Source organism: Chelonia mydas, chromosome 2, assembly GCF_015237465.2.
Source record: "Chelonia mydas isolate rCheMyd1 chromosome 2, rCheMyd1.pri.v2, whole genome shotgun sequence".
Taxonomy (NCBI): domain Eukaryota; kingdom Metazoa; phylum Chordata; order Testudines; family Cheloniidae; genus Chelonia; species Chelonia mydas.
The window spans coordinates 63,465,394-63,478,101 of NC_057850.1; the positions used below are offsets into that span (position 1 = coordinate 63,465,394).

Below are 12,708 nucleotides of genomic sequence, written 5' to 3' on the forward strand. Positions count from 1 at the left end.
TACATTATCTCAAATATCAAAGGTCACATAAGGGTACAAATCAGTAGCTCTCCAGAAAAGGCTTTGGTTTTAGAAAAGTGGGTCATTTTTAGTTTCATGTAGGTTGTTTGACATGGTGGTTTCTGGCATCACAAGCTCTGGTCTACAGGATACCACAGAGCCTTTGTGTCCCTTGCTGACACTACAGCATTGTGTTTTTCTACCCATTAACCAAGGATAAATGACCTAGATATTGTGCCTATTAAAGCCTCATTTTTCTTTTGCCCTTTTGTTCTTTAGTGTACCACATTATCACATGCTGAACACATTTTAAAGTATTCTCAGTCCCACATGCCCTTTCGAGGGAGTAATGCAAGGTTTTTGTGTGTTTTTCTGTAGTGAGTTAGAGTGGAATAATGCGAAGGTAATTCAAGATTTTTCATCCCGCTTAGTCTCCTGAAGACGAATCAGTTCGACATATTACTAACAGTTAATCTAGTAAAAGAGGATATAGCAAGAAACTGTACAAAAAGCCACAATGATGTATTTTGCTTCTACTGCGAATACACCCCCAACCCCTCAAAAAAACAAAAACCCCACACCTAGAGAGAGAGAGTGAACACCATTTGTCATTTCTCTAAACACTACATTCTATAATTACAGCTCTGCATATCATGGGTCACTTTTATTAAAAGCATCATTACTACAGTTGGCAGCAATTTACATCTTATCTTACATGATAGCAGTTCCCAAAGAAAAAAATAAAAAGACATCACAACAAAGAAAACAATACATTTACAAAGTCATGTCTGTAAACTTCAAGGCTAGTTTAGAGTTGAGGTAATGCTGTTTAGCTTTGTGGCTAAAGTAACAAAGTCCTTTAATTTAAAAAAGGTACCTGATTTTCTTTTTTTTTTTTTCTCTTTCTTTTTTTTTGTTTATACCAGTGCATTACAAGATCACGAGACGATTAAACTGTAGTTTTATCCTGTAAGAACCTTCTCAGTGGGTTAATTTCCAAAAGGTACTCTTCACATTCAACAGCTGCCTTATTATTGCTGTGTCTCAAGACAGAGACATTCACACTATCATGGAGATTGTCAGAAAGAGTGTGTGTGTGTGGGTGTGTGCACGCGCGAGTTTATGAACTCCCATACAGTCAAAATGATGCGCAAATATGATATGTATGGTAAATTTCATCTTGACCTTCACAGCAAAAATTAAAAATAAAAAAAAATTAAATATATAACTTCATACTTCCTTTAAGCAGCACTTCCTTCTATTAGTGCCACTTGATTACAAATTGCTGCTTTTATAATAATACCAATGGTACCAAAAGAAAAAAAAAGCAGAGCATTATGTCAATTTCCTTAAAAAGACATGATCACCTCTCAAATTTCATCTCTCCTAGGGATAATAAATAATGCACTGCACAATACTTAATGACCAAGATACCTTTTGACACATCTGTATAACATGACTTGAAACTTTTTTTTTTTTTTGCTACACTATGTTACAGAACAGCTTATAAAAACTAAGTATGGACATTAACTGTGAGTGTAAACAGTAGGACTACCACTTGTCAAAAGTTTAAAACACTTTAACTGTAATTGGTACTGGTTATTCATCATTTTCATTGTTTTCTATTTCATCCCCCCCGTCAAGCGAGTCTAATTCTTCACCCTGTGCTATTTCATCTTCTAAAACGGAGGAATCTGCAGTTTTATCAAGGCTCTCCTCTGCATCACTGCCTTCTAAATTCTCCTCTTCTTTAAATGCAGCCCCTTCAGTTTTGTCAGTAGCCTTTTCTTCATTGGAGCCCACTGCATTCTGAAGTCCGGCTAATCCTGGGAAACCAGGCAGTGTCAATCCTCCCAGTCCTGGAGGTAGAAACATAGATGGGTAGAACAGGCCAGGAGCCATGGTGGACAGCAGGAAAGGATTGAAGGCCAGAGGGTTTGTGGGCAATCCAGTGTTGTTGCTGGTGGCGGTGGCAGCAGTGGCAGCACTGACAGATCCATTTGCAGAGTCAGTAGCAGAAACAACGTCTGTGCTTTTCTCAGAGTCTTTGTTCTCCTCTTCGTTCTCATTTTTCTTCTCTTCTGCTTTTGAAGTGCCATCTTCAGTTTCTCCTTGACTGGAAGCAGGAGTGGTGTTTCCAGGAGCAGCTGTTATGGGGTTATTCAACAATCCACCCAGTCCAAACATGTTGGGCAATCCTGCCATCCCTGGCAACATCAGAGGCAGCATGGCAGCTGGATTTTTAGAATCACCTCCAGCAGCCGCAGCTGTTGCTAGTCCTGGAGGGAAGCCCATGAGACCGGCAAGCTGGAGAGACTGTAGGTTCTGTAGATTCTGAAGGCTTGTGAGGTCCATTCCAGCAAATAGACTGTTCATTAGCAGTGGGTTGATTCCCGAAGTTGAAGCTACAGCAGCAGCTGCTGCAGCTGCTTTGGCAATTTCACTTTTTGGCCTTCTTCCTCTTCTGCTTGCTCCTTCCTCTCTCACAACTGGTCCTGTGAGAAGACGGTCAAACATGGACTCTGGAACAAAACCCTGAACAAAGAGGTGAAAAAAAGATTCGTTATCAATATACTTTAAATAGGAACGGTTGATTATGCACTGTCAGTGTTCAATATTCAGCGTATATGTTTAATGTGTCATGAGAGAGAGAAGAATTGTTATACAATATTTTGAATTCTTCCATGTTGGTTATAACAAAAAAACCTCAAATTTGGCAAATGACTAATGGAGACCGACTAACATGAATGCTGGGAGCTGGCAGAAAGCATAGGAAATGGAACAAAGTGAACAGCAAAAAATGCTAATTTTATACATATCATCACAATGATAGGACAAAACATCCTGAATAGAATCAGACCTGTGACACACACATTTCACAGACTGCTCACCAAATTCAATTAAAATACGATGAAAACACTGCAATTACACGCTGGTCACGGTTTTTCTGTTTCTACTGAACTACTGTTTATCAGCTGGGCATTACCCTACACTTTAACAGAATAAATGAGTATTTGCAGCGTTGCTTGCTTCTGCTTCAGACCAATCTTTTAAAATGAACAGCCGGAAAAGTTAATCTCTGGATGTTGGTTGATACCAATATGCGTCAATTGAAGAATCCATTTCTTATATGGATGTGACCATTATTTGATTCATATTCAATTAGTGAATGAGTATTTGTATTTAGCAGTCACTCATATTTATATGACTATGAAAAAACCTTAATGTATAATAAATGTTCAAGGTAGCCACTAGTGCACGATCTACTGCAATCCCACGCATGTTTCTATCATCCTCTCCCAAATGCCGGATAACCCCATCCTGCCACTAATATTTCCTTAGTTCAAAACAAGCTACAGGCTAAAGGCTTAACAGTCAATACCTATGTGGGGAAAATGTATACAGTGTTGATTTCTTTTTGCAAATAAACTTTAAATGGAACACAACTGAGTCTTATACTTACAGACTGCTTAACAATATCAGTCCAGTCTGGAGCAACAGCAAATTCAGGATTTTCTTCCAACCACCTTGGCAGGTCCTTCATTGGAGGGGCCATAGCTCCACCCATCTAATTACAAACATTAATGACTCTTTTAAAGAATGAAACAATGCACACATTTCATATGCGGTAGATTAATTTTATTTTCTAAAAGGAGGTTATAGTGGCTTTTAGTGGTGCAATTCAGAGGTGATTAAGGGATACTGTCCATCTTAGGTCATGTCTTTGCTGAGATTTCATGTGGGGCAAGCTTGGGTGTAAATCTATAGTGTTCTAGCATGGTGTGTACTAACTGTCTGTATAGACAAGCCCTTAGATACTAGTTGGAAGTCTGATTATTTTTGAATTAATATTTGTAACTCAAGCAGAGTCAATAATTTAAAAAGTTAGTTAAATATTTCATTTTAAAAATTTGACAAAGAAGTCAAACAAATTGTTCAGCAAATTATTCACCCACTAGCTAAAAGAGATGTAAATTGGTGGGGGGGGGAGGCTGCAGGCCCCCTAAATCATCTTGGCATGAAAGACTTGCTTCCTGGGTGCCAGAGATGCTCTGAAACGGCTCTAGCAGAGTAGAGGACTAGTTGAAGTATTACCTTCTTTCCATTTCGTTTATTTACAACGGGTACCCTCTCTTCTCCTGTCAACGTGTTTATATCCAATTTATTAGGGTTTCGACATCTGTGTCGTTTTTGCTTCGGCTTCTGAAATGGGGAAAACAGCACATCTGCACTCTTCTAAAAGGAAAAAACATAAAATGTATTGCTTTAGGTTTTTCCATTTTCCGGTCAAAAGAAATAACTCTTCAACCAACTCATTGCAACAAAATTTTTTAGGACTGTATATAGCCAATTTCCTTTCTTTAAGATTTTCTCAAAAATCTTATCCCTTTTTTGCCAGAGGGAAACAAACATTCTGCACCATTTGATGTATATTTTCCAATACACACATCGCTGTTAAATGTAAATATAAAAATGAAGTTAAAATAACAACCTATGGGTCCCATTTTCAATGAAGTCTAGGAGAAAACTATGACTGACTTCAACAGGACGTAGCATCAGACACTAAATAAGTATGCCTGGTCTTCACAATCTCTTTCAAGAAATTTGCTTCAATTTCTTTAAGCCTTAAAGCCACACTAATTTGATATAAGCTATAGTTTTATATGTAACATCTACTTACTGGTACATAACTTGGCATATCAACAGTATAGGTAGGATGTGATTTAAGCCATTCAATTAAATCCTTGTTTTTAGGAGCATCCTCTCCTACCAGCCTGGTCCCATCCTCTAAGTTAATTACAGGGATCCGAGTGTCTGGGTCCAGTTGTCCAGGAGATGGAATGTTTCTTGCTGGTGGGGTCTCCATATCGTCTTCAAATACTTTGGTCACTTCTGCATCCTCCTGCATAAAATTGATGCAGCTATGAATTTTCTCGTTTAAGGAATATTACCTGGGATAAGTGATTTCCCAAAATGACTAGCTAAAATCAGAGCTTATCCATCAGAGAATCTCCCTAGACTATTAAAGGTGTTTGAATAAATCTTACCATAGAAAGCAATATTGTAACATTAAGGACATTTGGGAAGTTTAGCGATTATTTTACAAGTGCACATTATAGCCCAAAAGCCCAGTTTCAAGACTATTTTCTAGCTGTTCCAAATGCAGAGTCCCTGATCTTTCCTCTTTTCACCATAATTAGTATTCAGTAAAACCTCAAACTGGAATTCCATTTTCTCAGTGCACCTGTAAGGTTTTTGTGAAGAGTGAAGTTTGTAGTTACTATTTAAGAGGTGAATATTACATATAACAACGTTGTCATTTGTCACAGTTAAAAGTGCTTAATTTGAAATGCATAACATTTTGGTCAATAACTGAAGAAAATATAGCTCCGAATATGAACGAGGAGCTGATGGACGTAGTAAAAAGAGGAAATTTCTACCCAATAATTTTGACTACAATAGCACTTTAAACTCAGATACCTAGAGTAATAGATACAGAGGAACAAACAGAAAAAAATACTGCTCTCTTACAACAGTCAGCGATGTCCGTTTGTTGCTCATAAACAATAGATCAAGCCCTTCTACATTTTTCCTCCTTCCTCTCCTCCTCTTCATGGGCGGTTCTCCATCCATTAAAGAACCATTTAGTAGATGCCTTGTGGGTGTGCGTGAAAGACCTGCTTGCAGCAACTCCATTTGAGTTTTAAAGGCATCAGACACTGGTGTGGAGACATTAGGCAAGATAAACTTAGAAGTAACAGATGAAAAATTTGAGGTAGAACTTGTTGCCTCTCGTGAGGCCTTTGATAAATCTACAACTTTTTCTTGTCCATTTTCTGAGACCACCTGAGACTCTCGTAACTGGGCAACCATTTCCATAAGATTTCTCCTCTTGGCCGCTCTCTCAGCCTCAATTTCAATCTTTCTCCGTCTCCTCCTCCGCTGACGTGGGACTGATAAATTGAGTGCATCTTCCTAATAAAAAATGAGCATTTCTAATTACCAATAAAGCTGTTAGAATGTTAGAAAAAATCTGATGGCCCACTTGACCATACGAGAGACAGATTGCACAAACATTTTAAAAGACAGAAAGGCCTCATTTTATTCAATAAAGCAGTTTAAAGCAGCCTATTTTTCTTTTAATCTTCCCGCCCCCCAGTTACTTAACATGCAAAATGAGGTTCCTTTTTCTATAATGTAACCAGAAGGATCCAACTTGCCTTTGATAACTGAGGAGAAGCAGAGATATCTTCACTGCCACTGATGCTGGCTTGACCAACCATGGAGAGCTCTGCAAAGCTCCTTTTCTGTAGAGGGCTGTCCACAGCTGTCGGAGTATAGCCAGGTATGAGCCCCTGGAAATCAAACATCTGGCGCCTATTTACTGGCCACTTCCCTTTTAGCACTGCTTCACAGATGTTGTCTAATCGGTTGATCATTACTCGGTCCTGCATAAAGGAGAGTATATAATGAACATTTGGTGTGAAAGCAGTCATTTAAACTCAGTCAGACTAAGCACAACTGCACAGTTTAATAGCCTGGAATACTTGAGAAATACAAGCAAAAATATTTAACAGAACGCTTACCAACCAGAAAATAAACTAGTTGTCTAAATAAAACAGTTCACATGTTGAGAATTATGGTGGAGAGAGATGAAGTTACTTTTCATCGTTTAAAACTAAAGCGTGTGTTGGGGGAAACTCGTTTTCTATAAAGAAATATTACACTAGTTGACACGTTTACAAAGCACTCACTATTGTTTACATAATGCTAAACTTCAGTTGTTCAGCAAAACCATCGGTTAGGACAGGAGAATTAAAATATTTGCAATCAGTATCTTAAAGCGATGGTATTTCAAATCCAGCAGGCTGGATTCTGCAATTCTGTCCCAGGAATTGGTTCCTCATTAGCGTCACTAGTAATAAAGTTCAACATTATGAAACGGGCACCAACCTAGGGACATCTAATGAACGTCAATTTTCATTCCACACCCATCATCACTTCAAATTTCATTGAAGCGTGTACATTAAAAAAAAATCTAAGTACAGTTTAGTTTACTTAGAATTTACACAGATTAAAAGCATATGTTACTATGAACCTTTAAACTCCTTTGGTGAAACTTTCTGAATCTAGCAATAGCTGATTTTAGCATTTTTAATGTTTTCTAAAATTATTTTATGAAATGAAAAAGAAGGATCACTTGATTTTTCCATTTCAGTATTCAATGATTTTGTATTCTAGCTTGCTTGAAATATACTGAAAAACACTATATGAAAAATACTGCCGATTAGGGGGAATAGGATCGTCCTTTAGCTTCCTGAACAGCAGAACACTGCAAAAGCCACTAGCAAGTCTCAGCAGCTGCAGCAGACTGCCTGCTTTCCCCAGGAATAAGCCTATTAGAGCAAGTTTTGTTTCTAAACCAGATGGCCCTGTTATGGTGATTAGTAAGCTTAAGACTATTACTACTTTATTTCTCTCCCTACCCTCTTTGCAAAACCGGGAAACAAATTTATAAGGATTTATCACAAAATCACTGTTTTATAGATGTTTCCTATTAAATAATTTTCTGCATTGTTACAAAAATAAAATACAAGATAAAACTTCATCTACAGTTGCTGCTTACGTTTACAGGAAACCTTAATACAATTACATCTGTCAACATTATATAATGGTTTGGAACAAGTAGGTCATTCGTATGCTCTCTCTACAATCTCTTCACCCCCAACATAAATGGTGATCTTCCAAACCTCTGCTCTTAACACTATAGGAGCCTCTGCAGATGAAACCTATAAATCAAGGTCATACATTTGCTTCTATCAACGAAAGTGTGACTCTGTTGACATAAGAATATATAGTTTGAGAGAAAAATAATGCATTTTACCAGTCTGTACCAAAGAACTTAATGTAACTCCTACTTTTTCCTCTGCCTACTCTGAAAGAAACTGAAATTTACAACCTTATTTCATAAACTTCCTAGGTCTCTCTTAGACCACTAATAAAATATGTTGTGAATGTTAGAGAAACAGACATTCTGCAAAAGTGAAAGACTATTCATGAAATAAAGCAGGAAGTTTTCCATATTCTATTCATACTGAGGAAGGTACCACTCAATCATGAACCAACCTTAGGCCAGAAAGAAAAGGCAAACGTTCTCTCATGAAGCAACTGAGCGACTGAAGGATCTCCATCTTCCAAATAGAATCCATCACGGGTTTCATCCCTTGCAGTGCTCATAGATGCATTGCTTTCTTCATCAAAATTCTTACCCTGAGAAACTGTTCCTGCTGAGGAATAACAATCACCAAGTATTAGCTAGAAACAAACCAATCCTAACTCAAAATCTTTGGTTGAAATGTGGAATGTAGAGGAGAAAGGTACACTTTTTTTTTTTTTAAGAACAAAATTCGACAAAAAATTTTTGGTCTTTTTGTCATGCGGATTAGTCATGTTGCAGCTTCAGAGTTGAGTAACATTTGGCATAAACACTATTCTTTTTCCAGAGGAGCTTTCCATACCCTACTGAAGAAAACCACTAACTTAAATTCTTCTGCTATAAAACGCTGACTGAAACCTTGCAGAGGTCAAACTATTAGCATTTCAGGGCGAAAAAAGTAGAATTTAATATAACATTTTGTTAACCCTTTCAGAGAAGGATTTCAGGTTTCTACTGAAAGATTTTAAAACAGTAACTAAAAAGTAAGATTGATAATCTTGAGGCACAGTAATGCTTGTAATTTAGACACTTATTGAATAATTGTTGAGGCATATCCTTGGCCCTTCTACAGCCTCTCTGTGCTCTGATGGTGCCAAGGGCCTATATTATTGGCTCAATTAGCTATCTTGATATTGACCTGCTGTGGGGGAATCCCCAGGTGACACAGGGCTGTTGTAGCTGCTCTTACACCACCCTATCTGGACCATTGGCCTAGGGAGAGTGGCTGGGGAGCAGATGCATCTGTCCAGTCCTCAGCTGCCATAACGGCTCCTTGGATGCCAACCATCAGCTGGCACAACTTTTAACATTAGCTTCATGACTGTTCTATGTTAGTCAAATCATTTCTGTGTGCATTACCTTCAGGTTGGGAGGACTCTTCTGATTTGTCATCATCATCAAGTTTCTCCTCTTCGTCCTCTTCTGAACCTTTTTCAGAAATAGATTTTGGATCTACATCTGTACTCATTTCTATAGCTTTCCTTTCACATTTAACAGGTCCAGGCTCAGCCTCAGCATCACATTCCTGCTTAATGCCTTTTTCTGTAATATCTGTCTCCTCTTTAATATCAGACTTTTCTTTGGCTGCTGAATTTTCAGACCCCTCAATTTTAGACTCAGCTTGTTCTGTAGCCTTGTCGTCTTGTACTGGTGTGGATGGAACAATAGGGGGCGTTTGACTGCAGCCAGCACCCAGTGGGTTTAGTGAAGACACACTACTTGCATTACCTGCCCCTCTGTTTTGAGCAAAATTTCTGTGGGCATCAAGAAAAGAGAGTTCAGGGTCATTCAGGATGTGATAATCTGTTCTACTGACTCCATGTTTAGCAGCACCAATCAGTAAGTCTTTGTCATGTTTACCACACTCCCACCACTCTGGCAGATCCAAGCTTGGCTGGCACAATTTTAGCCTCTCCCCCAACTGAGGGTGATGGAGAACCTGCTCACGGATTTTCCGTAACAGTTCTATGCGATATAAAGTTCTAGACGCACGCTCCTCTGTGATTGGCTCAATCATGGTGGAAAGATCAGGTGGTTCTGTAACAAAATTGGATTTTCATTGTTTAACCTGATTGAATATATGAGTTGGTTTTTAAAAATTACAAAGTTTGTAATTTTTCCAGTTACTACGTTTTATTATCTAATCCTGTTTCAACAGGATTGGTCTCTTGATTTTAACAGAGTAAGTTATTCATGTGGATTTTTATTATTATAAACTTACCTTCATCTGGTTTGGCTGGCATTCGGCATACTCGCCTGCACATAGTCACAAAACAATTGAAGTACTTCTCCAAACTTTCATCGGACTTCTTATCGAGCCTAGCAAAAGCTCTGAACTGGTTCCAGTCAAACTGCTGTTTCATAGGGTCAAAAATAATCCCAAAAGTAGACACTACACGATAAAAATCCGCTTCTTCTCTTCTTGTCCATCTAGAGTGCAAAAAATAATAGTTAGAACAAGGCCTGACAACAGTTTAGATGCACCTGAAGTCCCCAAATATAAACTATTCATCCAAAGCAAAACTGAAGTGATGGCAACATACATTTTCATAGATATCCTCCTCTGGCATTTGGGGGAAGAAATCTTAAACTCACTTTTGACGTTTTTCAGTTATTATAGCTTCTCTTTCTGCTTCTAGTGCTCTCACTTCCTCCCTAGGCCGACGTCTCCGTCGGTCCGTCTTCATTAGTGCCTCTTGCCTCATTTGTTGCCTTTTATAGCTGCGCTGATAGGCAGTAATGAGGCGACGCAGACGGGTAGTCAGCGTTGAAGTGGTGGGCCAGTAGAGTTGGCCTAACTCAGCATTGCTTTCACTGTGCTTGCCTAGAGAACAGAAAAGTAAAAAGTAAAAGTAAAAATGTGTATTGTAAGGATAACATTAGGCATGTCAAACGTCTTTATGACTAAACAGGATTCTAATTTTGTAAGGTGAAAGTATACTTCATTACTCTAGAAGTGAAATAAATAAAAATTGGGAATAACTATTTTTGTTTGAAAGGGAGGAATAGATAGGATTAGTAAAAAACCTACCTCAGAAAGTTACACAAGCATTTGTCAGATTTATGTATAGCCACCTGCCTTCCTCTGATTCCTAATATTTCTATCACATGCACCTTCCTTATTGACTTTTTTGTGACATCAAGAGATTTACATTAGAGAGTAAAGTTAATGCGATAGATCTCTAAACATATGTACTAAAGTTATTCAGTCCCTTATGACAAAACACTTAAGTTTACGATTTCCCATCTTATTATTTTTCACTCTCTTACACTTGGCAAGCTTCCTCACTACAGAGAAAAACTTCTTAAATTATTTCAATATTATCCACTGGAAAAATATCAATGGCTAGACTTTCATATCTGAAATATACAGGGTTTTTTTTTTGATCATCCCATAAACCCCACTGTGTAATCAGAAACTGAACAAGGCACATAATAAAGTGGGATGGTTCACAAGTAGTTAAGAATTAATGGAAAGATCTAAGCCAACGCTTCTCAAACTGTGCGTCAGGATCCCAAAGGGGGTCGCAACCCCCTTTGAATGGGGTCACCAAGGCTGATTTAGACTTGGGGGGGCCCAGGGCTGAAGCCTGAGCCCCACTGCCCATGGCCAAAGCCCAAGGGCTTCAGCCCTGGACAGCGGGGCTCAGGTTGCAGGGCCCGTGCCTGGGACTGAAGCCCTTGAGCTTCATCTTTCACCTCCCTGCCCAGAGTGGTGAGGCTCGGGCTTTGGTCCCCCAACCTGGGGCAGTGAGGCTCAGGTGGGCTCAGGCTTCAGTCCCCGCTCCTGGGGTTGTGAAGTAATTTTTGTTGTTAGAGGGGGGTTGTGGTGCAATGAAATTTGGGAACCCCTGATCTAAGACTCTGAAAGATTTGGCTTTTCTAAGCACTAAAAAGTTTTAACACAGATTTGTCCAAAAGGACCAAGCTAGTACAAAGTATTGGCATTAATATAGATATCAAACAAACAGGTAGTTTGCATTAGCCCCTCCCTTTTCACTTTCACAAGACCCTTACTTGTCGTGTGGCTCTCTATGGATTCTTCTTTATCTTCTGGAGGTGAGTTTGCAAATTCCTTTGAGGAAGACAAGAGTTATTTTAGTTTTAGGTTTCAGTTGTGCTTTATCTTTTAGAGGAAAAAGGGCCATCTTCCAAAACAAACAAACAAAAAACTAGCAGCAAAGTATGATTGTCGCAAATGTGTTTTATCTGGTAGCTTGTGAACTTTTGTAATTAAACATCATTCTAAGAACATTTTAACATAGGCACTGAATGTCAGCATTACACATGTGCATTACTACATTGAGGTTCTTACATCAATTTCATCCTTGAAAGGAGTTCTGGTTGGTTTATATTCTGGATCTTCATCCTCTCTGTCAAACTCTCCTCTACACAAAATTTAAAATGATAAGAATAGTTATCAGAACAGAACTCAAGTATTTTTCCCAAAACAACACATATTACTGATGTTATTGGTCTCAAAAAAGAAGTGACAAAAATCGAACAAGTATGAAAAAACAACAACCAAGCATCCATTTGTGATGATGTATTAATACACAAATATGTTTCAAGTTCACCTGTCTCAATTTATCTGCTTCTCTGAAAATACTAGTTTGAAGTATTTTTTACACTGTATTAACTAATACATTATCACTTAGTATCCTCAAGTTAGATGTAAACACAATAAGTGAACTCACGCCAATATATACAGCACTTATTTTATTAAAATCAGTTTATTATTTATTTATAAATATCCTTCTTACCCATCACCACCATCTGCTAACATATCTGTCCCTCTCTGTTCAGCAGCTATGGCCTTGGCATCAGGCATACCAACCCGTTCCAGAAAGCACAGCGAAGGGTCAGCTCTCATAGAATTGTACTTCTCATAGCCTGTATGGGGTGCAGTAGAAGGCGGGGAAGGGAAGAGAAAAAAAAAGAAAAGAAAAGAAAAATCACACCACAACTGAACAGAATGATTTATGTTATAA

At 38.3% G+C, this 12,708-nt stretch overlaps 1 protein-coding gene across 3 annotated transcripts in view; it reads right to left on the reverse strand.

Moving 5' to 3' along the window:
• Window positions 1–645: 645 nt before the first annotated feature.
• Window positions 646–12,708, reverse strand: part of CHD7 (chromodomain helicase DNA binding protein 7) — a 185,664-nt gene continuing 173,601 nt past the window's right edge. For all 3 annotated transcript variants that reach the window (XM_037892563.2, XM_037892564.2, XM_043539584.1), the window contains 13 exons: window positions 12,481–12,610; window positions 12,033–12,105; window positions 11,735–11,792; window positions 10,313–10,541; window positions 9,939–10,147; window positions 9,077–9,754; window positions 8,128–8,288; window positions 6,222–6,449; window positions 5,533–5,976; window positions 4,682–4,903; window positions 4,096–4,236; window positions 3,464–3,568; window positions 646–2,535 (listed from right to left, as the gene is read on the reverse strand). In XM_037892563.2, coding sequence (XP_037748491.1) covers window positions 1,600–2,535; window positions 3,464–3,568; window positions 4,096–4,236; window positions 4,682–4,903; window positions 5,533–5,976; window positions 6,222–6,449; window positions 8,128–8,288; window positions 9,077–9,754; window positions 9,939–10,147; window positions 10,313–10,541; window positions 11,735–11,792; window positions 12,033–12,105; window positions 12,481–12,610 — 3,614 coding nt within the window. In that variant the 3' untranslated portion in view covers window positions 646–1,599. The remainder of the gene's footprint in view (window positions 2,536–3,463; window positions 3,569–4,095; window positions 4,237–4,681; window positions 4,904–5,532; window positions 5,977–6,221; window positions 6,450–8,127; window positions 8,289–9,076; window positions 9,755–9,938; window positions 10,148–10,312; window positions 10,542–11,734; window positions 11,793–12,032; window positions 12,106–12,480; window positions 12,611–12,708) is intronic.